This window comes from Tachypleus tridentatus, chromosome 7 (assembly GCF_004210375.1).
Source record: "Tachypleus tridentatus isolate NWPU-2018 chromosome 7, ASM421037v1, whole genome shotgun sequence".
Lineage (NCBI taxonomy): Eukaryota > Metazoa > Arthropoda > Merostomata > Xiphosura > Limulidae > Tachypleus > Tachypleus tridentatus.
In genome coordinates this window covers 183,224,531-183,246,786 of record NC_134831.1, presented here as the reverse complement: position 1 = coordinate 183,246,786, position 22,256 = coordinate 183,224,531, and the positions used below count along the sequence as shown (strand labels likewise).

Below are 22,256 nucleotides of genomic sequence, written 5' to 3'. Positions count from 1 at the left end.
CGCCCAAACCGTAGGTGGTTATGAGTGTTAAAAAAATCAAGGTTCCTTACTGGACACTTGAAAAACGTATGTTTTTCTTATAGCAAAGCCACATCGGGGTATCTGCTCAGCCCACCGAGGGGAATCGATCCGCTGATTTTAGCGTTGTAAATCCGGAGACATACCGCTGTACTTGGGGGGGGGGTGCACTTAAAAAACACGATATTTTTATCTTTCCGCGACGATAAACTCGTTAAGTATAGAGTTGACTGATTTTAGATTTAAGATTAAAAAAGTACACTTTAAGACATATTAAGTTATCCGACTCTAACAGAATTTGATCTTTTCTCGTAAACGAACTTTCATCACTTATACCCTTTTTTGAGCTTGCCGTTGCAAAAACATTTCATCTTTAACCGTCGGTTTTTACATTCCAATACAAAGTTCGCTTACGTCATATTATGACGTCACATACATTCCACTATATAAACTTACAATAATATACGGGTCTAGTGCCTATTACAAGAACTTCAAAGGTAAAGGAGACTTCCTTATTGGTTTGATTCATTTTGTACTATTACAAATGTTTAATATATGATCTTAGGATTTATATATATGTATATTTTATAAATTCTAAAAGTTGATAGTGTAAGAGGCAAATTAAAAGCGGGAGGGGAACAAGATTTTTTCGAACAAACGAAATTAGGTAATGTATGCCACAGGCCCTGGTGCAGATCTCTGAATGTGGATGTTCTTGGGTTTTCTATTAAATAGTATGTATTACGCTGCTTTTCCTGGGCGAAAATATCCTCATTTTGATGCATTTTTATTGAAACAGATTGAAATGTGAGGTTTAAGACCCACACTTCCTTTGCAACTTGAACAAGTAGAATGATAAGACAAAAATAAGATATAAAAGTTACTACGAAAGTGGAAAAAAATGTGCCCTTACATTTTTACAGATTGCTTTTGAGAAACGTGTTTAATAACTGCAGTTTGTAGTGTAAATAATGCATTTCTATATGGAAAATTTCAAATTAAAATTAATAGGTTGTTTACTGCTCTCCCGCTAGTACAGCGGTAAGTATACGGAATTACAACGCTAAAATCAGGGGTTCGATTCCCCTCGGTGGGCTCCGCTGATTGCCTAATGTGGCTTTGGTATAAAAGCACACACTTGTTTACTGGAAATTAACGGCTTTTGTTTGCGTTTTTACATATATATTTGTTTGAATTTTGTTCGTTTTGAATTTCGCGCAGAGCTACACGAGGGCTATCTGCGCTAGCCGTCCTTAATTTGGCAGTGTAAGACTAGTCATCACCACCCGCCGTCAACTCTGGGCTACTCTTTTACCAACGAATAGTGGGATTGACCGTAATATTATAACGTTCCCTTGGCTGAAAGGGCGAGCATGTTTGGTGCGACGGGGATTCGAACCCGCGGCCCTCATATTACCAGTCAAGATTAACAGTTCCAAGGTTGTTTTATTTATAATATAATGTTACACACTTCATTCTAACATTAAACAATAAGTCCTCTTGTGGGATAGTTCTAAGGTTATTGACTTGAAAAGCTAACATCCGGGCTTCGATTTCTCGTGGTGGATACAGTAGATAGGTCCATATGTCTTTATTCTGAAACAAACATGCAATTATTAACCGATAACGTGAAATACGTTATATCTCTGGTCTCTAAAGTGGGTTTAGACGAATACAAGAATGCTGGAGAAAAAAGTTTTGTATGATACTAGTTTAAAAGTGTAGTATATAACTATATATCTAATGTATTGATTCAAATGTTTACCAGCAAATGGTTTACATGGATGCTTTGTGTGTGGCATTTTAAAACTTTTGTTCCATTTTAAAACCTGTATTTGAATTTATATATACAGGATTTTTTGTCCTCAGTTACTTTTTGTTTCTTTTTGGGGCAATGAAGTTGAAATATAAGGTTAATAATCCTCAAATATTTTGAATTATTGAAATTTCAAACATCCTGCTCAGAAAACAACGCATTTATTGTCGTTGCTGTTTGTCCTTCTACGAGTGAACTTACTACTATAACTACTCCCTGTAACTAAAAATCAAATATGAAAAAATGTTTTAATACAGGTAAGTTATAAATATGCTTAAACTGTGTAATCAGGGTAAAAAATAAGATCTTATCTGACAAAATGAAGATACAACACAATATACATATTCTAGGCTAAATTATCCTAGTGAGATATGTTAGTAAGCCTATGAAAAGGAAGTTTTCAGAGCAGCAACCAAAGCGCTACATACGTTCTGATTTTAAACTACCTTTTTGTAATTGCTCTATTACTCGTAGTAAGAAGACCTTGCTACTGTTGCAATTGTTATCACGTTGGCAATCAAACCTATTTTACCGATACGTTCCAGGGACCCACTAGTCATTTTACAATTACGTTTTTTTTTTTTTCAAAGGTGTATATGTAGTCGTCGTGTCTCCCAGCCAATAAGTGACCCTTTAAAAAGAAAACAGAGCATGACTCACCGGTGGGGTCGTGTGGGAGCCGAGTGTTAAGATAGCAACCCATAACCGCATTTTAGGGCAGCGGGGTTCTTGTGAAAGTGACGTTGAGTTCATTCATGTCATACATCAGAAATATGAGACCTATAGCACAAGCCTTGTACTGAATGCTATTAATATATATTGTTATGACACACCTTAAATTATAATTTATCAAAAATATTCTTGTTTGTTTTGTTTGAATTTCGCGCAAAGCTACTCGAGGGCTATCTGCGCTAGCCGTCCCGAATTTAGCAAGGAATACAATGTGTTTTTTTACCAAAAACATTGGTAACAATATTGCCAACGAATATTGGGATTGACCGTCACATTATAACGCTCCCACGGCTGAAAGGGCGAGCATGTTTGGTGCGACCGGGATTCGATATATATATATATATATGCTTGTATAGTTATTTAAACATTCTGCATACAGGCCTGTTCCACCTACATTAATATAAACATTATTATGGAAAATTATTGGAGAGTAAGCAAGGACTAAATTAATTGTTAAATGTTAATTATACATTTATAATACTTATTATGAGCGTAATTTAAGCTTGTTTGTATCTAAGAGCAAGGCTGTACAATGGACTCCCTCAAATTTACTATTTAAAGTGGCAGTATTAAAGTTTGGTTTCAATAAGTTTTTATTCGTGTTAAAAGTAACAGTATTTTAGACTGCCAAGAACAGAATTAAAGTATTACACTAGAAGTTGCACAATAATTTGTTTGTTTGTTTTGAATTTCGCTCAAAGCTACACGAGGGCTATCTGCGTTTGCCGTCCCTAATTTAGCAGTGTAAGACTAGAGGGAAGGCAGCTAGTCATCACCACCCACCGCCAACTTTTGGGCTACTCTTTTACCAACGAATAGTGAGATTGACCGAACATTATAACACCCCCGCGGTTGAAAGGGCAAGAATGTTTGGTGCGATGAGGATTCGAACCTGCAATCTTCGGATTACGAGTCGAACGCCTTAACCCACTTGGCCATGCCGGCCCGTTGTACAGGAGAGATTGATTAAATGATATTGCATAACGTTGAAATACTTTGACGAGGAGTATTATATTATGAAGTCACGCAAAAAAGGCCATTTTGAAACAACCAGTGACTCTTAGTATGACCAGTATGCATAGTTTTTAATAAATTTTACGACTGTAAAGATACTGGTTAGGTGTTATTTCACTGTACTATGTAGGACTGTTAATATGAAACATTTTGTTGACATTTTCCACATGGATTTCAGAAAAAAGTGAGATTGTCGACATATGTGTATGTTAATGACGTCACTGACCACGAAAATCATGGAATATTAGTCACCAGTACACTGTCGTCATAATTTTTACAAGAAAAATTAAATTTAAGAAACCAAGCAAGATAAATATAAAAAAATTTGGGAATTTAAAAACCTGTAAATAGCGATCGTAAAAAAAAAAAAAAAAAAAATGTAAGGAAACAAAGCTAGGGATACTATAGACAGTGTTTACTCAAATCTAGATCCGTGATAACAAGAAAGCCCGCTTATAGAGAAAATATATATATATATATATATATATATATATATATATATATGTAAAACAGCTGGTATGGATAAGGAAAGCTCTATGTAGAGGAGCGAACAACGTCAGGTTCACAAAGAAAGAGGTAACTGACCACATGTTTGAAGGCAGTTGTGTAATTGAGTGTAGGAATGTAGAGGGCGTACTTAATCAAGCCCAAAATAAACCAATACAAAGGAACACCTTTATACCTATATTAATAAATATAATCCAACATCTAAGCACGCCCTCTACATTCCTACACTCAATTACACAACTGCCTTCAAACATGTGGTCAGTTACCTCTTTCTTTCTTTGTGAACCTGACGTTGTTCGCTCCTCTACATAGAGCTTTCCCTATCCATACCAGCTGTTTTTTTACGTATATAATTTCCTGTTTCTAGAATTAAATTTAGTAGAGTCAAAATAGGAATTTGAAGTTTGAGTAAATAATACCCACAATATCTACAACCTCTTTTTTTTTTTTTTAACTATTCCTATTTGCAGGTTTTAAATACTTTGTTTCTGTTAATCTTGTTTGCTGGCTTTTTTAAAATACTAACTACGAACAAAGGATTACTTGATATGGTAACTAGATTACTAGTAGCTAGCTGATACCAGTCGTGATGATTTACCGTAGTTATTGTCTATTTGATTGCATTAGTTCGAGATTCAAAATATTAGGTTGCAGTAGCAAAAAGGTAAACAAAAGTTTTAAGTTTGAGATATAGTGTTGATATTATTTTTTTAAGCTACAAATTTGTATTTTAATTCTCCTAAGTATTACAGCTTCAGAGAAACAGGACTGGTAAAAACGATCATATCCACCAGAGCCCACATCCACAATTCACGCACATAGTGAAAACACCAACCACAGCAGATAGTCCGATGTGGCTTTGCTATAAGAAAACACATACACAAACACCTTTTAATTACGAATTTCAAAATCATCTCTTCTGGATAATCCTGTATTGAACTCTTAATTAAAGGAGTTTATCTGTTTGTTGTAGGTAAAGTCTCAACTTTAAATAACGATAAAATCACTGTGATTGAGTCTGTTCTGAATGCTTGTATAATATTGTTTCTTTGGTCATCTTTTAATTTGCTTCATTCTTTTATACTGTATTTTAATTACATTTTATCAAATGTTTACATTTATAAATTTTGGTACCTAATAATTTATCATGTTCAATATAGCTAGCTTGCTGAATGGGGTATATGTATATTCCGAAAAGTTCAAGAATAAATGTTTGTTGCTGCTGCCGTCGTTCTGTTGTTCATCATAAACTAAAACGAGATTTAGCATTAGGTAAGCTGTTAATTAAATGATAATATTTTCACAAAAGGATAGCGAAAAATCTGACACCCTCTCTCTAATTGACTTTAATGGTAGCTTTGCCTAATGCTTTTATGCACTGCTAAAGCGCACAATAAATATGATCGCCCCCAGTATGATTGATTTTACCTAAATTCATTTTATAATAAGGGAATTACGGGTTCAGGAAAACTTTCACGAATGTACTTTGAGGTGTGAAGGAAAAAAAAAAAAAAAGATATCGTTAAGAAAAAAGAAAGAAAGAAAAGATGTTCTTGGGTAAATTAGATAGAATATAAGAAAAGGGTTTTAATTAATTTCTGAAAGCTTGTAACCTAATTTTTATACGTTATAATTACTTTTATCTATAACTTTAGCTGTCTGTCTGTTCTAGGTTTTTATTTACAACAGCCTTGAGCACCAGGCTGTGCTAACTGACATATTCATATATTTTAATTGGTTACTTTTTCGAGTTTAGAATTCGCTGTGATTGAGGTAGGTTGGAGGTAATAAGACAATTTTTCTTAGTATTAGAATAAAATTATAATATTCGAGATGAAGTATAAAACGTATTATTGTTTGAATAATATATCTTTATATTGTTGTTATAAGTAACTAGTAAACGTTTATATATTAGTCTTGCTCTCTATGTGCTGTTAGTATTAAAAATATTATTATTATTATTAGCAAGCATATGTTCCACACAAACTACCCACATATTTGTGTATGAGGAAATGTCCACGTGGTTGTGTATTAACTGCATTCTGCACAACTTGGTGAGAAGGTACTGCTTATAGTAAGATTATCGTTACTGATTATTGTTTGTAAATTTTAATTGGAAATTGTTACATCTTTCAGATCACCAGATGATACCAAAAGATTTAATGAGAAACCTAACAGTGAGATTAGTATTTTAGCTGTAAATTAATAAGGCCATAATTATGGGGTATCTTAAGAGAATAAATGTTTACAAGTGAGCATTGCTTAATTACGTTTAATGTTTTATTGCATATTTAAGTGAGGAATGATCAGGGGCGTATATCCTGGGGGGGATGTATCGCATCCATCCCCCCCCTTCATTTTAGGTGGGGGGTATGGTGCATACAATCATCCCCTCCCATACAGTTTGGTCTGTTGAATTGTTTCATTGCATCAGAAGCCTACAAACTGTGTGTTTGTTCTTGTGACTCTTGTGTTCTTATCAATCGAATTACATAATTAGGCCTAGATGTAGGCTTTTTCAGTAGCCGAAATGTACATCTTTAATATAGGCGTGCTTCTAAGCTTTTCGATCTAAGCGATAGTTCGTATCAGTCAGTAGGCCTAAGTATACACGCAAAGCTTGCAAGCACTATCACAGAATCTACCTACGTCTTATATGTAGTGTAAAATTAAGTAAAATTTTCATCACAACAGATTGAACAGTCCACATAAGTCCACAGCAAAAATCATCCCCCCCCCATCGGGTGTAAAAAAATCTACGCCCCTGGGAATGATGAAACTTTAATTACAAATTTTTAAAAAAATCAGATATTGAAAGGATGCAGCAAGAATTATCTGTCGTTAAATGGGCAACTGAATTAATTAAAGATGCAAACTAAATATGGAAAACTTATTAATATTCAAAATACACACACACACACACACACACACACACACACACACACCACCACCACCACCACCACCACCACCACCACCACCACCACACAACAACAACAAAAAAAAAAAAGGTGGTTGCTAACAGAATACCAAGTTGGCTCACAAAAGAGTATAAGAGATAATATTCAAGAAATGCATTATAAATTCAAGAAGTTAAGTTGATTGCTATAAATGGGGGATTAGAAAAGATCAAGGAAGTTGTCCAAAGAGGAAGTTATGAAATTAAAATGGATATAAGTGTGTGTGTGTATAATATAAAAGGTACAAATTAACACTAAGGGTTTCTTTAAATACATTTAAGTGCAAACAAAATGTTAAGATGAGAATAAGGTCTTTTGAGAGATAATAAATAATGGCTCATTTCTGTGGATTAAGGAATGACTGGGTAATTAATTTTTTTTTTTCAGTGTTTATTAATGAAGGTTTAAGCAACATTCCTTATCCTGAATAGTTGGTAGATGTAATGGTCAAGTAAGATGATCGTATTAGTTATAAGTTTGTTGATAAAAGGTTTTTAGAAGCTTTAAGGACAGTAATGCATGACCAGATAATATTTCTGGAAGGGTTTTAGGAGGTCAAGGATTGGATATGAATGAGCCAATTGCTAATGAATTTTAAAGATCCTTGAATAGTGTAAAGGTGCCAGGAGATTGAAGGTTAGCTTGATATGAGTGTAGGATTAATCTGAATATTATAAATTGGCAGAACACTGAGATATTACTGAGATTATAGCTAAAATACTATTAACAGCAAGCAAGTCTGACAAGACAGGGATCAGGGAGGCTATAGTCCTGGGGCCTGGGGATATATGGGATAAAGAATAATGTATTCTCATTTTTATAATATAGTTAAGGAAAAATCACAGTACTGTGGAAAATTGCTTTGCCCCCAAAAATACCTTTTTTATTCAAAAAATGTAAGTTTTCAACACATTTGGCTTCTGCCCACCAGAAAAGAAACATTCTTCATACACCCATGAATGTACCATGAATTTATAAAGACTTCAGAAAGGGGCCCAGTGACATAACTGTCCCCTGGGCCTGACCTGCCTCTCAATGCTCCTGACAGCAAGAATGCCCATCTGATGAAACAGTACTTTCTAATCCTTATAAACAATAACTTAGGAAAAGAGTTTGATTAGCTATACTCATTAATAGGTTGATTTTATTTTTCCTTTAAGTAGGTAGCTTTTCCTTATTGGAAGTTAACTCTGATTATTTCTCTTTTTGAAATGAATGGTCAAATTGACCAAGTAATTTGAGCAGTGCTAGGAAATATTTTTGAAAGTATGATAAAAAATGCTTTGCAAATTTATTTTAAAAATTTAAAATCTTGTTGAAATGTTAATAACTTGGCTTCACAGGTGGGAAAAATCTTGCATTACTTTTCCTTGACATTCTTCGAGGAAGGTAGTGCTCATGTAGGTGATCTTCCTCATGCCATCCAGTGTAACTGTATCAAGTTGGACTGATGTGGTAGTTTTTCTGCAGCTGAATATGAAATTAGATTGGAAATCCTCCCCTCACATCATCTTGTTTCACTGTGTCAAGTTTTGTCCTGATTGCTAAAGAAATGTGGAAACATACAAAGAAGATGTACCCCCCCCCACATATATATATATATATATGAACATTTATTTGTATAGGTAATGTACAGTTAATGGAAAAAGCATTAATTTATAAAAAGTGAATGTGGAAATATTTATAACAAAATATAAAAATGTAAGCTTGCATAGTCATGTGTATTTATTTATTTTTTGCAGAAGTAAAATTATCTTGTCAGCATGTTCTCTTCAAAGGCTCTGTCTTTGCTAAGATGTTTCCATAAATCTCTTCCTGTGATGGTTAGATCATCTTCAACAGCTGCATTGTATCATATGAACTCCCAAGCCATATTTGAAAGAGAGTCTAAATATGGGGCTCACAATTACCACCCCATACCTGTAGCAATTCACAAAGGACAAGGTATGGAATTCACAAACCCTAAATTTTATTTGTACTTGCAAAAATGTTTTTGCTTTCATAAGCAATGAAAATAAACAGTGTGTTGTATAAAAACAAATTTCACAACTTTATAATTTATCATAATTGGAATTTACATAGAAAGCATAAATTAATTAAAGACAAGTATCTTGAACTCCCTTATAAAGTAGCCTTTTCTTTTATATTGTTACTTTCACAAGAGGTTGGATCTGACATTTTTAGGGAGGCTTTATCTCTATGTGCTTAGCTATGACTGCTATACATCTTTGTTTAATTTGCTGAAAATATCTCTGCTCCAAGTCAAAATTAGATTGCAGATAACAATGGAGAGAGATTTTCTCCTGCATCTTGTGTAGAAAACTGTGTAATTTACTTAAGGTTCATAAATGTTTGTTTCTTAACTGTTCAAACAAAATCTTTGTAAAATACTACAGGTTGACTTACAGTCGAGGATTACGTAACACTTGAAATAAGCTTCTTAAAGCATCATCTATGGTCAATAAAATCTGAAAAGAGAATGTTAGAATTGTTTTTTTTGAACAGGAACATCAAAAAAGAACATTCCTGACAGTATTTTTCTAGGCTTTTGTTAAACAAAGCTTGTGTATCAAGGAGTGTCTTGTAATCATGATCCTATATCTGGCTATTAATATTCAGTAATATTTACTGAGATTAAAAAAAAAAAAAAATTGCTCTTTTGTTTAAATGAGGTGTATCAGACTATTGTTGGCTCTTCTGAATTTTTATTTTGTAAAGCTAGTTGCTCAATTATTTTTATGTATGGTTGCAGAAATAAACTTTAGTTTTGAACAGTCCTAAAAGATGCGTAGTTTTTGTAATATGCCAGTAAATAGTAAATTACAATTTCCAATGAAGTTTTATGAATATATTTTTATTTATACTTCCTTATGGCTGTTTGTTTATATTCTTTCCTTGATAATTTCTTGAAATGGATGCCAGTAAAAAGTTTAAGTAAATTTGTTGGTTGATACTCATTATATTTTACAAATTCCTTGTTATAACGTAACCAAAATTTTACAAGAGGCACATTGAGGATCAGGAGTTTTATTAAGGAAAGCTTGGACATTGTACTTCATAATGTTCCTTTTCTTGCAAGCTAGCACTTGTTTTTCTTCATTCCGTCTGTCCTGGTTTGGCACAGCCAGGTGGTTAAGGCCCTCAACTCATAATCCGAGGGTTTCGGACTGAAATCCCCATCACGCCAAACTTGCTCACCCTTTCAGCTGTGGGTACATTATAATGTGATGGTCAGTCCCACTATTTGTTGGCAAAAGAGTAGCCCAAGATATGGCAGTGGGTGGTATTGACTAGCTGTCTTTCCTCTAGTCTTGCACTGCTAAATTAGGAATGGCTGGCGCAGACAGCCCTTGTGTAACTTTGCATGAAATTCAAAAACCAAATAAACAAACCACTCGCATTCACGATTCTCCTGCTGTATTATATATGTGACACCAAATTATTAGTAAAACAAATTACTTGGCAGTGCACTTATTTGAGTTTAATTTTATTGTAAAAATATAAAATTGCTGATATTTATATCTTTTGTGACGCTCCGAAATCACCAAGCTGCCTTCTCTCTAGTCTTACACTGCTAAATTAGGGATGGCTAGTGCAGGTAGCTCTCGTGTAGCTTTGCGTAAAATTAAAAAACAAGCAAATAAACCTTCTGTCCTCTAAGAATAGAAGAGTAAAATGAGTTTCCATGTTGAGGATATTGAGAGGACCACTGAATATTGTCCAGAATGGATAATTCTTGCTATAGCTTTATTTCTGAATGAGTTTGTTATGATAATTAAAAATAATGGATGTTATATTTAACAACCCATATGTTAAGAGTTCTTGAAACATGGGCCAGATGTTCTTTAATAAGATCCGATATTATCAATATGCTTCTGGTAAAATTTGACTTCTTTAAAACAAATAGTTTTTAAAATATACTTAATGTAATATGAGGTTGTATTGGTAATCACTCATGCTTTATGTACAAAGTGAAGCTAGCACTCCTCTGCTCTCTCTGTTGGTTTCAGAATTTTTTTTATATTTACATGTTTTTTTAGTTTTTAAAAACAGAAGTATAACTGAAACATTGAAATACTTTTGATTAGAAATGAAATGTTTTAATGAAAGGTCTGAAAATTTAAGTATTTTAATTACAGAGATATTCACATCTTGTTTATTCATTCAGTCTGTATACATGTCCAATAATATGTATATGAAAACACATTTTAAACTAATAAACAAAGGTTATTTTGATCACATTAAATGTATTTCTCAGAAATAAAACGTTACAAAGTTATTCAGGTAAGTACTTTTCTATCTGTGTGTGACAAATCTCATCTTTTTAAAAAAATTTACTTCCATTATTTACTAATATGGCAGTTTAATAATCTATGTAAATGTCCTTGGTAATTCTGTAGATGAACATTATGTTGTTTGCAGGTGTGTTTGTGTGGGATGTTGAAGGGAAGAGATACTATGATTTCCTCAGTGCATACGGTGCTGTTAACCAGGGACATTGCCACCCAAAGATTCTGAAAGTGTTAAGAGAGCAAGCAAGTATTGTGACATTGACTTCGAGAGCCTTCTACAACTCTGCTTTAGGAGAGTTTGAAGAGTTTATTACGAACTTGTTTGGATATGATAAAGTTTTACCAATGAATACAGGTAGTGTGTTGGTTAACTTGAATATGACCATTTTACATATGAATACAGTTAGCTGCATTCACATACATGTTAGATGATTCAAGAGTAAATAAAAACCCAAAACTAAGAATATTTCTTGCTTTTGAAGTTCCTACATCATGCCGTGTTTGTAGATTACAGAGTGCACAATTCTTTGTGTGATTCGTGGCATGTCACAACAGTACAAATATCAACACTACTGTTTAGTGGTGAGAGTGGTTAAGACAGATGACTACTCCAGGCAGCCTTTGGCCCACTTTTGAGGGAATTAACATGGACCCACCAAAATGATGGCTAGACCATCGATGAATGGTCTTTGCTTGCATCACAGTGTTATAGGACTGCATTAAAACATCACTTTCCAAGTTTTTTTGTTGTTGTACTATTCATTGTACTTAGTTTTAACATCAAGTTTGTCAAATCATAATTCACTCATCAAATGTAAGAAAACAATTGCCCCAGACGTAATTGCCATTGTCCAGTCAATTGATATCTTACTGTTTATTACATTATAATACATATTGTGAATACACCTGTGAAAACTGTAATTGTTTTTTTATTATCTGAAGCTGTTCTACTATATTAGGATTTTTTTTTTAGTTCATTAATATCATATAGGATCTTGGGTACATAACTGTTTATTTAATGTCTCAGGAAAGGGAGGGAGGGAATGACAATTCAACTTGTTGATTGTGGGGACATGGTTTATGTTCCACTGAATTACTCTGAAATACTTGTGTATTTTTATAATTTATTTAAAAAAAACCAACACTATCTTAATATTTATTTTATTTGCTTTGATCTAAATAGTATTTTAAAATATTTTAGAAAACCCAAGTAACTGTTTTTTTTAATGATTTTGGCTGGCATAACATTACAAAAGGTTTAACCCTCTCACCCTGGTAGGTTAAAGTGCACATGAACAAATATTATTAAAAAATACTTCATTAAAAAATGTGACTTTTTGTGTGCAAAAGCTTTGTAATGTTTACTAAAAGTCTACCAAATATTATGAAGATAACTTATAATATATTAAGTGTACTAGTATGTAAACTGTAATGAGTGCAAATGGTAACAAGCTTGGTCTGATGGGCCTAGGCAGTATCGGTAAAGTTAATATGATACATAACCATATCCTACAAATTGCTGAAATGTACAAGTTATCTGTAGGTTTTATTAAAAAACATTTTATTAACCACTTTATGAAATTGTATACATGGTAGAATTATTTTAAGCTATTTGTTTTGATCAATTGATAGGAGTGGAGGCAGGAGAGACTTCTTGTAAACTGGCTAGAAAGTGGGGCTATGAAGTTAAAGGAATCTCTAAAAATTCGGCAAAGATTGTGTTTGCAGAAGGAAATTTCTGGGGACGTACTCTAGGAGCTATATCTAGTTCAACTGACCCTGACAGTCATGAGGGGTTTGGTCCTTTTATGCCTGGCTATGTTATCATTCCCTATAATGACCTGACTGCTCTTGATGTAAGTTTAACATAATTACTAATTTATATCAAACTTATTTCAGGTTCTGAAATGTCTGTGTGATGAATTTTATAATTTCACGAAAATGGTGGCTCAGGTGGCAATAACACTTTGGTTTCCAATTATGTGTTGCTACTCTGGTGGGTAATCTTATTTAAATAATTAAAGAAGGAAACTACAATAACATTTCTATACTGTTTAATTACATATCATACTTTAAAGTAGTTTATTTTCTTGAATCAACATCAGTTATCAAGATTTTTACTTTGCTTTACAGAGGGCTTTGCAGGATCCAGATGTTTGTGCTTTCATGGTCGAACCTATCCAAGCTGAAGCAGGAGTCATAGTTCCTGATGCTGGCTACTTGACGGGTATACGAGAACTGTGTACTAAACATAACGTTCTGTGGATAGCTGATGAAGTACAAACTGGACTCGCAAGGACAGGCAGGTATGAAATATCAAAATTCTGCATCATCGTAGATGAAATATGTTTAGGCTGTATCTGTTAGTTTTTATGTGGTTTATTTAAGCTTCTAGTAACGTATCGTACTGTACCAATAACTGTTTGGTTTTCTTTGCATAATTGGTATCGTATAGATATGGCAGTTTGTTTTTAGTTGTCATCTTAATGGTACTGTCTAATAAAATGCTTGTAAGAAACTATCTTAAAAACTAAATGTGCACTAGTGTGAGTATTAAAGTGTCTTACCAGCAAGTTGTGGATTAAACCTTTATCTTGGTTAGTAGGACAGTTGGCTAATGTCCAAGTGGTCTTGGATTTTTATCTGAGGGAGAAACTAAAATTTAAGTTATCATACTTGTAACTAGACATTTTTTTTTTATAAGAAAAGATAATTTCAAAAAACTAAATCCTAAATTGTAAATCTAAGAACAATTTTCTTACTATAATTTACTTACTGTTAATCCAGTTTTTTTTGCTGTATCTTATTAAAATAAATTCAGTTAATTTTTACTGGTTTTCTTATTATACATCACCTTGTAGTTCAATGATAGTCTTTAAGCTTACAGCATTAAAATTTAGGATTTTGTTCATGTTTGAAATTTTGTATACAGCAACAAAAATATTTATAGATATGTTTTAAACTTTAAAATTCTCAAATATAAAATTGTCAGGGATAATTTTTTTTTTTTTTGGGGAGTTCAATTTAACTATTAAACCTGTTATTGTATTTGTATATTTATTGTTTTTATTTACACACATTTGCCAATACTATTTAAAAAATGACATTTTAAATTATGCCTTCTGTTACTTGTCAATATTTTAATTTTACATACATTTAATTTTTATTGCTTCTAGGCATTGCAATTAAAAATATCTTAAATATTTGTTTCAAAAGAATTGAATTTGCTGTACAATTCAGAAGTTTTTTTGTTTTTTTTTGTGGGGAAGAGAATGTTTCTTGTGTTGTAGCTGAAATAATTTGGAGACCTTTTTTGAAAAAAGTTTTGGTCACTTCCAGTTGTTTTTGTTCCTACTCTCTTCAGAATGAAGAACAAACAAGGTTAAAGGCCCACTCTTCAGGGATGTTGTCTGTCAGTCAGTCAATAGACATTAAAATGATCTTATATAAGGGAGGCTTGACATTGCAATTTCACGTTTGTAAAACTTGCATGTACCATGAATCACGAGAAGAGTTATGCACTCTGTAGGTTCCAACATAGCATGATATTTGAATTTTAAAATCAAGAAATAAAAAATATTCAATACTCTTTCTTTTGGTTTTTATTCACTTTTGAAACAGAACACTTTTAGAAACCCTGCAGAAGTGCATTTAATTTTTAGTACATGTTTTAATTTGTTTTATTCATTAAATGGAAACAGTAATTTTGTATTGTTCAAAATATATTTATTAACTAAACATTTTTAATGTTTAATTATGCCAGTCAGAGCAAAAGAAAAAGTCAAAATGGTAATATTTGATTAAAAAAAAGAAAGAGAGAAGTAAGAACCAGAAGTCTATTCCCACTGTATCTGGAGTAGAGATGATATCTACATCATATGATAATGGAATTCTTGCTCATATGATACTGGAAAAACGTTTTTATTACGTGATGAGCAACCCTGAGTTTTGTGAAATTTTTATCCTGTGAGCATGTAGTTTTGCAGTAGGATTCACGATTTTCCTGTTTTGCTTCTCCCTGACAGGAAACGGAACTTTATTTTTTTTTCATTCTCAGGGTGCAGATATGATGCCACGAATACGTTGCACACAGAATTAATGCATGTGTAATTGGCTAGTGTTTATAATTATTCTGTGTATTAAGGGTGATTTACTATCCAAATACAACTGTAATGCATTGTGGTTTTATTTAAATATATAATGATTATAAATCTGTCAAGAGTAGCCTTGAGCTATAAATGAAGAATTGAAATGCTTCTTTCAAAAATGAGTTTTTTAAGTTATGTCAACACAACTGCTTATATTTGTTCAGTATGTTTGTCAGTATGACTATGCACCTACATAACCTAAATTCTGTTAATCTTGTAAGTAAATAGGCTAATTGAAAATCTCTGACTATTTGGTGACAAGAAACTGATTTCTATTAGCCAAGGCAATTGTTGAAGCTTATTTACATAATGTAGCATGTATCCAAAGGTAGCTTATATATTTTATTGCCACTAAGAATTGTGAATTACTCAAGAAATAGTATTCTTCTTGGCTTTTCATCTTGTGAGATTGGTACCTTTGATTCAGAAAATTTTCAAAGTGTTTCATCTTTTTGTGATAAATAAAAGTGCAGACAATATATATAGTTTTTTCTTCTTTAGGTTTTTGTGTGTAAGCCACGAAAATGTACGACCAGATATATTAATGCTAGGCAAAGCTCTTTCTGGTGGGTTTTATCCAGTAAGTATAAATATTCTGGTGATAAATTATTATTTAAAACGTGGATTTTATATGCTAAAAGTTGCAGTGTATGCATAGTTTCAAATCTAGATTTCATTCTGTATTTGTCTTCAGTTATTAGTTTTAAGGGCAGCATTTCTTGTAGAACAAGAAATAACAGATTTAAAGTTAACTAAATGATAAATTGTATATATATTTTTTTCAGGTATCTGCTGTTTTAGCAGATGATTCTGTTATGCATGTGATCAAACCAGGACAACATGGTTCAACTTATGGTGGGAATCCTCTTGCTTCTAAAGTAGCCATCACTGCTCTACAGGTATAAATACAAACTAAAATATTCCAAAACTTCAATATAAAAATAAATATTGCAACTTTTATTCGTTTTTTTTTTACTTTTTTTCATTTTTATTTTATCGATTTTTAAAATTCCAGTCACTATTTAGACAGCTAATAACAAAGTACAATTTTCAATATCAATACTGTTTTTAACCTTTCAGCTAATTTTACTTTTCCACTCAAATTATTTTCAAGTGTTATCACTACATATGAAACTCTTCAGAAGTTATGAAGAATTAAACAAACCCAAAAGTTGTCAAAGAAAATTCTTGGTTCCTAAAACCTACAAGTTTATAGGAAATGAAATTTATATTTTCTGAAGGTTTTAGATGAAGAAAAATTGGCTGAAAATGCTGATAAAATGGGACAGATCCTGAGGAGTGAGTTACAAAAACTTCCAAAAGAAATTGTAAAGACAGTCAGAGGAAAGGGTTTACTGAATGCTATTGTTATTACTGAAAGTAAGTTTCTTTCTTTTTGTAGTGTGATAAAATAACAAGTTTGCTTAAACAAAATCAGCACACCATTTTTCAAAGTTATATTATGCATACAAAGTTGTCCAAAAGTTAGTAGCCTTTCTTGAATTCTGTGTGAATAACTTATGATTTACAGCAACACATTTGACTGGTTCTTCGTTAGTCTATATTCCATGCTTATTTATGGTACAAGAAATTGCATTATATTTGTATTGAAATGTTTGTTACTAGGATGTTTTGTTTTTTTCTTAATCTATGAAAACATTCAAATTCCTCAACCTTTTCCTTTTTTGTTATTTGTAATATTCAAAGCTACATACTAACCCATATCATGATAAATCATTTACTGGCTTAAGCTTTGAAATGTAAGATATATGGTAGCTTTTGAAAATATTTATATATAGTTCTTATACTAGTTTCAAATTAAAAGTATGTACAGTTATGTATGTATAAGCATTAGGGTGTATTTTATGTATCTCAAGCACATTTAGGTTTATCTTATAGTTTAAGCCTAAATTGTTGGTATTGAACTACTTTTTGTTTTTCTGTTTTGTCGGTGTCTATTATGCAAGATTCTGCCGTTTAGGCTCTTGGATGGATGTATTACTAAACCTATAACGTAAACAGTAAATTCTTACGTACCAAATGCAACATATATTTTGAAGAAACCAAATTGCACTAAGTTTTATATTTAACGTTGAAGTGATTTCTGTAACATTACACGTGGTCTTGTACTTGTAATGCACATTGAAGCCATTATTATATATCTCCATAGAATACAGAACTTAAGGTTAAAATTATTATACTTGGGTAGGATCAAGTAATTGTACACCTGTGTATGTAATTTATTGTATTACCCTTTTTGCTAAAGCTTAAATGAACAAATGATCTTCTTTCTGTAATAGAAAGCTTAAGGAATTAATAAGTAACCAAATTATGCTAATAATCGGGTTTTAATACTCTTCTCTAACTTACATTTTGCATTTGAACTTAACATTGGTAAAAGTTGCTTTTCTAAAGATTTTATTTTCCAAATAGAAGCTATATTTTTGACAAGATTTTTGAATGCTTTATTTGGAAATGTTATAGTTTTAATAAAGTCAGTGTTATATAGAGATTAATGAGAAAAACTGCAAGGTGTTTAGAAACGGAAACATTTTTCTGTTCTTGTTTTCTGTTATTTGTATGATAATGTAGCATTTTATTGAAAGCTAGTCTGGGAACATTCAAACAATGTGTGATGGTAATAATAATTAATTTAATTACAGTACAAAGAGAAATGTGTTTTTTAGCTTCAGAAAATATTAACTAAATGCAGTAGCAAAGTTAATGTTTGTCTGAAAACATTGATAAAATAATCATGTCAGTAAAAGTGTGTGGCATAGAGGGAATCAAACTGCTATAAATAACATAAAAAATTTGCTTCTAATTTCTGTAAAATTTCCTGATATACAAGGAAGTGTTGTATGTGTTTGAATAACTATTAAACTTTTAACAGGCTAGAACTACCAATGCTCTGACCTTATTTTTACCTATGTTTACATTTCAAAAGGCAACTTACTGGCTAATTCATCATGTGATAATTAAGTTGATAGGTAATAGTTTAAAATTATCATTGTTATTTTATAAAAATCTGAATACAATTTTATAATGAAGTATATGCTGAATCAGTACTTGTATCATCCTTCAGTAATAGTAAATTTAGGCCAAGTATATGTGTGGTGTTGTTCAATAATAATTTGTATCGATACATCTTTCATATCCTACTTTTTTCTGTACTTTGTTAGGAATTAAGACGTATTTCATACACTATTTTTAACATTTAATACAAGGTATTAATTATAAAATTGTATGATATAAAATATTTTTAGCTAGATTGTTTTTATCAGATAATTTTAATGAAATTTTTTAATTGACCAGTTACACCCTAGTTTGTTTTGTTTCTTGCAACTTATGTAGTTCCGTTCTGAGAATAGTGTTCCTTGTAATACATCTAATTATCTATATGCTGAAAATATAAAACTGCCTTTTGTTTATTTTTAATTTGTATTTTATGTTTTGAGAATATGGATCATGAACTTCCTCTTACATAACTCCTGCTTAAGTTAATAGATTATGTATTTGTTTTATTTAGTAGTATAATTTGTTAGAAGACTATTTCATATCTTTGTAACCTAGAATATGATGCATGGGACATATGTCTGAAGTTCAGAGATAGAGGCCTTCTGGCAAAACCAACACATGGTGACAAGATCAGATTTTCACCTCCATTGATCATCACAGAAGAACAGATACAAGAGTGTGTCCATATAGTGAGGGAGACAATTGAATCACTGTTATGAATAATAAGGTTTTTGTCGTGTTTGCTAAAATAACAAGAAAAATACTCTTCGTGCTCTACTGAAATATTCTGTATTTTGTACTTTTCTCATGGTTTTACATATTGTGGTTTCCAAGAATGATTGTCCCCCCCCCCCCACTTTACTGAAGCAGCAGTCCATATTCCTAATAATGACCAGCTTTAGCTGTATTTCTAAGTTTTATTTGTTTTCTATATTTTCCATCATATTTGGTACAGTTCTCAACGTTAACATTTGTCTTCTTCAACTGCAGCTTATGACTTAAGCTTCATGTGTGTGTGCAGCTTTGGATTAACAATTCAGCCCATTTTTCTTAATATACAAACATCTACAAGTGCAACAAAAAAGGATATCTTAAAGGCTATTGTATAATACTTGGCAGTTTCAGATGAAAAATTATGGACAGTATTTCATGGTTTGTTTTAGTCTGTGTGATCTTTTAGATTATTATTATTAATGTTTTCACACATATTAACATTCAATAAATAATTTATTGATATGGTTTACATGATTGTAAAAATTATAACTATGTATAATATTTAGTAAAAGACTGCAACTTTTCCATTTTTTTTACACATTCTTCTGAGTGTTGGTGAAGAAATTCTACAGAAGTTTTAAAAAGATAAAGGTTAAAACTGCATAAAAACATTAATATTTACATTTTAATACGTGACTATTAATTTAGTACTGAAAGTTTGTGTGTGGGAGAATATCATTCATCACTAAAAAATGGCAGGAAGGGTAAATGAAATCTCTTGTAACAAAAAAATGTACATATGTTAGTTTTAATCAATGTATTTTAAAATACAAGTTCACATTCAAACGTGAAATACTACATAATCCATTTTCTCTCTTCAAAACTGTAGAATGTCTAACATTTAATTTTTATATAATGACTGTAGAAGGCCTAACAGTATTGAACTAGAGTTGATACCATTTTTTATATTCAACTTCTGTATTATATTAATTCTTCTCTTTTTGTGGTTATTATTCTAAAGGTTATGACTTTATGATATTTACCATATTGGTAGTAGAATTGCAGAATCTTGTATTGTTTCATTTTTAAATTGTCTGACAGAAAGCTCTGCCAAGAAAAACTTGCTAACAATAGTTCAATGAGAAAATGACTTTAAATAAGACTTCTGTTAAATTAGTTATTTGATTTTAATTTTAAAGTATCCTTTCATAAAATGATTTTCCTAACTCCTTGGATTATGGATGATACACTTAAAAACTACATAACCTGTTTTTGAGAATTATTTCTATTCTAAAAATAAGTTTTTACAGAAAAATTAGACATTAATTGCAAATGCTTGTATATCACAGTTAACTTGAAGTTTTGATAGCTTATTTTCAACTTCTCTATTTGTTTTTGTTTAAAAAATTGTTTATTAGATCAAATTTAAAATGATGAACAAAAGTAAAAAAAAATGTGGTTTTAAAGAGATATCAAATTGTGAATACAGTTAAGTCTTTCTTTTTAAAACTTTAAAACCCATTTACTGTTGTGTGTAACCTTCAAAAAACGTTTTCATATATGCTTTACTGTAAATATTTCAGGAGTGTAAAATTCTCATTTGGTTAATACTTGGTCACAGGTGATTACAATATAATAGCTCAAGCTATGTGAAAGATGTGAAATCATTGTTTATCTTGATTACCAAGCAAGTCAAAAAACGTAAATTTACATTTTACTTGTGTCTTCCAAATGAATATACCTTTCATTCTCTTCAGCAGTTTTTGGTTTGCTTCAAATTCAACATTTTTCTATGTTTTTTACAAGTAAAGATGTAGTGTGAACATGCTCAGATTTTGATCTGGAATCTGGATTTTGTTGTTGTTTTTGAATTAAGCACAAAGCTACACAATGGGCTATCTGTGCTCTGCCCACCACAGGTATCGAAACCTAGTTTTTAGTGTGAAAAGTCCACAGACATACTGCTGAGCCACTGGGGGCTGGATTTTGTAATTTAATGGCAAGATATTCTAGCATCCTAAGGTAGAATTCTTACTGAGAGCAAAGTGAAATAAAGTGGAGGTGAATGCAACATCACATTTGTTTAGGCAATGGTTGTTTTACACTACTGTTATGTGTTTTGTTTGTTTTAATGCAGGGCCTTCTAGTGGGTGAAAATGTAAAGAAAAGAATGAAATATCAAATTTGATCATTAATTCAAAATGTTTGAAAACAATTTTCTCCCCTATCTTTTTAAAATATCTTTGAAATCCAAGAAATGTGTTATGGGTTATCTTAATATTACCTTTTGAAGGAAAAGCAGTTGTAAAAAAAAAAAAAAAAAAAAAAGTTGTACGATAGGCTATCTGCTACTGGAATCAAACCCTAGAGGTTTTCATTACAAGTCCTTAAACGTATTGTTGACCCACCAGTGGACAGTATAAGATATTACACTTGTAAAGTTTAAGAGCTGTTGAGAGTTAGGAAGTTCCATATGATAAATGTGATAAAAAGATCTGTTTCATATACTTTAAGTTTTGTTCTTGTTACACCACAATAGGTATTGCTGATAGTGTTTATCAAATGTAGTGGAATCTTTTGTTAAAATATTATAAAAGCTTGTTAATTTTTGTTTATTAGTGGAATGTTTTACCAAGATGGTTATTTACATGTAGAACTAACCTCTTTTTGTTTTTTATTGGTTTGAGGTTTCTTTACACTGAAAATAAATGTTTGTTTTACATACCAATGTTTGTTAATATTTTATTCACTTAATAGAAAACAAATGTTTCCATAAATTTTATTTTTAGGTCATCAAGTGAACTGATTATTATTATTATTATTATCATTATTATTATTTTTACTGTCAAAACATTATTATTTTTTCTTTGACAGCCATTTTAACTAAGACCTATCACACTGCAATAATACAGCCATACAAACTGTGTTGCATGTTAGATTAAGATACAGAGGAGTCACTGTACAGAAATTTACCATGATTTGATTGCTGAAAGAAACTGCAATTAAAAAAAATTTTTTCCCCTTCTTCTGCATGGATAAT

The 22,256-nt window shown here is 31.5% G+C and overlaps 1 protein-coding gene across 5 annotated transcripts; it reads left to right on the top strand.

Moving 5' to 3' along the window:
* The first annotated feature begins 493 nt into the window (after nt 1–493).
* Oat (Ornithine aminotransferase precursor) lies at nt 494–21,944 on the top strand. 5 transcript variants are annotated; one of them, XM_076516090.1, is made up of 9 exons: nt 494–515; nt 8,787–8,988; nt 11,467–11,691; nt 12,969–13,192; nt 13,470–13,642; nt 15,986–16,064; nt 16,270–16,383; nt 16,726–16,864; nt 19,058–21,944. In XM_076516090.1, exons 2-9 carry the CDS (start codon nt 8,808–8,810, stop codon nt 19,219–19,221), a joined length of 1,299 nt encoding a protein of 432 aa, XP_076372205.1. In that variant the 5' UTR covers nt 494–515; nt 8,787–8,807; the 3' UTR covers nt 19,222–21,944. The 5 variants fall into 5 exon arrangements, with proteins under 5 accessions (XP_076372205.1, XP_076372202.1, XP_076372201.1 ...); XM_076516087.1 differs by lacking the exon at nt 494–515 and adding an exon at nt 5,756–5,860; XM_076516086.1 differs by lacking the exon at nt 494–515 and adding an exon at nt 5,781–5,871.
* The last annotated feature ends 312 nt before the right edge of the window (nt 21,945–22,256 follow it).